At 47.3% G+C, this 3380-nt stretch overlaps 1 protein-coding gene across 1 annotated transcript in view; it reads right to left on the bottom strand.

The window, feature by feature from the left end:
- The window catches only part of LOC113207725 (sex determination protein fruitless), a gene marked incomplete in the record, with an annotated part of 82358 nt that overhangs the window by 10356 nt on the left and 68622 nt on the right, over window positions 1–3380 (bottom strand). The window contains 6 exon segments of the mRNA XM_052267392.1: window positions 1–1079; window positions 1193–1346; window positions 1427–1633; window positions 1715–1821; window positions 1923–2121; window positions 2282–2772. Of these exon segments, the coding sequence (XP_052123352.1) occupies window positions 682–1079; window positions 1193–1346; window positions 1427–1633; window positions 1715–1821; window positions 1923–2121; window positions 2282–2772 (1556 nt within the window).

Raw genomic sequence — 3380 nt, 5'->3', positions numbered from 1 at the left:
CAAAAATATATAAAATAAAAACATGAAATAAAATCACTATGAACTCAGTTGGGACAAGGTGCAGCGGATTAAAAGCAACCAACAAGGTTGCCTATCCGTCAGCTGCTCTTTGGCAGTGCTGATCCAGAGTAATCTATGGATCCCATCAACAATGGCATTTTGAAAGAAAAAATAACATATATACTGCATTAACTTATTCTACCTTAGTGGAATATGATACAGTTGGAATTGTATACATTTTACATACAAACAATCCAAATACACCCAGCATTTTGTTGGTATGCTGCACTAAACATTAAAATAACACATACCAAGTTTTAACTTGAAGGTGCTATGGTAAACATCTGACTACAGTACACAGAACACACAGACAAGTACAACGCACAACCTTGCTAGGTTTGCTGGGTCAACAGAACAAATAAGTTAAAGTTCAAGAAATTAACAATCCTTAAGTGGAATATGACAGTTTGCACTAACTAAAACTGGTTCAACACTTCAACATACACTATACACTAAAACAATGTGCCACGGCAAATGCCGGACTTGGTTCCCAGAGCAGTCATAGATAAAGAAATTAAGGGCCTGAAATAAACAGGCTTATAACATGAAATGGTATACAACACAATGTCATCTTCCGAGACAAAAGTATAAATTCTATAGACTACCAATCTGCTGAGACAGTTACAATCGTCCCAATAAGTGATCTGGCAAATGTTCACCCTGTTGTCTGGAGTCCTGGGGGTGAGGATGCTGAGGATGCTGAGGTTCATTGTCATATTGGTCTTCATCCGACGAATGAATGTCTTGGTCATCTTCACTGCCTCCCATGTTCAATCCTTGGTCATTGTCACGTTCCTGGTCGTTGTCATGATCCTGGTCCATCTCGTGGTCATCGTCGTGGTCGTTCTCTTGTTCAATGTCATGGTGGTCTCTAAGCTGATGTTGGTTCCGATCGTTTTCCTGGCCACGGTCCAAGTCGCGATCTTCTTCATCATCCATATGCCTGTCGTCATCATGTTCATTGTCCGAATGGTCTCGATTTCGATCAGCTTGTAGGCCATTGTTTATACTGAAGCGTCCTGCACAACAAATACATTTCAAAACTATTACATGGATCTCCAAACAATGTCTTCCCACATTTTCTTTGGATGACCTAAGCTTTTCAGGAGGAAGATGTCAGTTGTTTGCTTACCTTGACTGAGGTCAACAAGAGCATCGCCATGGTTGCTGCCATCACCACTGCCTCCAGAGTCTGCACCATCATATCGTCCAGAATCGCCAACATCATAACGCATCTTGTCCATTGAGTCATTGCTTAGGTCGGTTTCCAAGGGTTCAGGTTTAACCTTATGAAAAAATTAATTGTTGAGTCTGAAGGCATTTACGTTTTATCACATATGCATGTTTTGCATCAGAGACTACTTACTGCTGGGCTAGCTGGTGGAGAATGTTTAATTCTCTGTGCTGGGGGTCCATCATCTAACTGAATTGGTCTCTGTAGAAGTTGCTCTGGTCTCACTTGAATTCGAGGTGGCATGCCAGGCTGTGCTGATGGAGGTCCTTGAGGGCGCTGAGGGGCTTTAGGATGAATTCTTGGACGCCCAACAGGATTCCGAGGAAGTAGTTCAGCGGGCTGGACATAAAAGAATGTGTAAAATAGGATTTACTGGATAGAAGTTGAATATTGTTAAGGTAAAAAATGACTAAAACTCACGTCTGTCATCTGCCTTGGTCGTTTTCTTCGTGGGGCAGCATTGTTTCTAACAGTTTCATCATAGTTTGACCCTCCATCATTAGAATTTGTAGCTGGGCCAGCCAAGCCTGAAATTGAAAAATAGGGAATTAAGAATCACCCTAATAAAAATTTCTCAATGATAAAATTTAAATATGCATGAATAAAACAAGAAAAGAGAGAGTATTACCTTTAATTTGAAGAGCTTCTGCAGCAGCTAGAAGGGAAGGCAACTTGTCTTGAGTGACGTTTACCTCCCCCCTATACATAAAGTCAACTAACGCCTGGACCTCCCAAAAGCGGAGATCTTTCATTAAGACAATAGGGTGTTGACAAGGGTTCTGACTTAGAAGCTCTTCAAAATATGAACTGCATGCTGAAAGCATGACCTGTCAACAGAGAGACAAACACGTGAGAAAATATTACAAAGAGTATCGTACACTGTTAACGGACACCAGCTGTCAATACACCAACAGCTGCACGCCTATCAGGACTAATCCCAAGTTAAAAGAAAGGTGCGTGCCACGTGTTCTGGTCTGCCTTACTCACCTTGTGGCACTTGATGCTGTGGCCCTCGCAGGCGAGCGTCACGTCCACAAACTGCTCGTTGTTGAGGAGCGAGGGGAAGGTGGCCTGCATGTTTGAGTGGTAGCTGTTCCAGCGGAGGCACACCTCCGGGGGCGGCGCGGCGGTCTGCGGGGGCAGGCTCGGCGAGGGCGGACCCTGGGGCCCCGGCCCCGGCGGCCGCATCTGCGCGGGGGCGGAGCGGCGCGGGGGCGGGGGGCCGGGGTGCGCGGCAGGGTGACCCGACGGGAGCCCCGCGGGGTGGCCGGGAGGCGTCGACATGGACGCGGGGTGGCTCGCGGGGGACGGCATGGCGGGCTGCGGGTGGCCGCTGGGCGACGGCCGCTCGCGGGGCGACGCCGACAACGGCTCCCGCTTCACGTCCAGCTGCTGCTTGGGCTGCGCTGGCGGCCGGCCCGCCGAGGCCGAGGGCTGCGGCGCGCCGTCCACGGCATTGGTCCCCGGTTGGGGAGGTACTGCAAGGCAAAAGAGAGGTCCAGTTAGAGGGTGGCGTAACCTGGGTGGCATTAAGAAACAAAGTCACTCAGTCATTCACACTCATACACACGTTCATTCATACAGTCATCATTTGAACAGTACCTGCATCTACAGTCAGATACAAATCACAGGGCATATAGGGGCTTCGATCGTCAACATGCTTTCTCAATCACAATTCATTCACAACTGGTGCTGTACATGTACTAGCAGTAACAATTCAAACATTTATTTTGGAGGGCAACATTTCGGCATACCTTTAGCAGACAAATCAACCCCCAGCCCCTCTGGCATAACGGCAAGCCCTTCAACTTTTCGCCTAAGTGTGGCGCGAGGAATGTTGTAAAGCTTTGCAGCTGCGTTCAGTCCCATGAGACCAGTTTGATATGCCTGGATGGCCGCCAACATCTGCTCCTTAGAATACTGCCCATAGCAGCCGCGTTTGAACCTGATTGATACAACACCGTTTTAAAGTTGTTCATTGACAAAGTTAAAATATGATTATTCAAAGAATGGAGCACTGGGGCACAGATGAACGGTGGGTGGGGGGGAGGAAATGGAAACGGGGATGAGGTGAGAAAGAAGGGGT

Source organism: Frankliniella occidentalis, unplaced genomic scaffold, assembly GCF_000697945.3.
Source record: "Frankliniella occidentalis isolate FOCC.00 unplaced genomic scaffold, Focc_3.1 Scaffold50, whole genome shotgun sequence".
In the NCBI taxonomy this organism is placed as follows: Eukaryota; Metazoa; Arthropoda; class Insecta; order Thysanoptera; family Thripidae; genus Frankliniella; species Frankliniella occidentalis.
The sequence above is the reverse complement of the archived record's forward strand: the minus strand, read 5'-3'. Positions and strand labels throughout refer to the sequence as shown.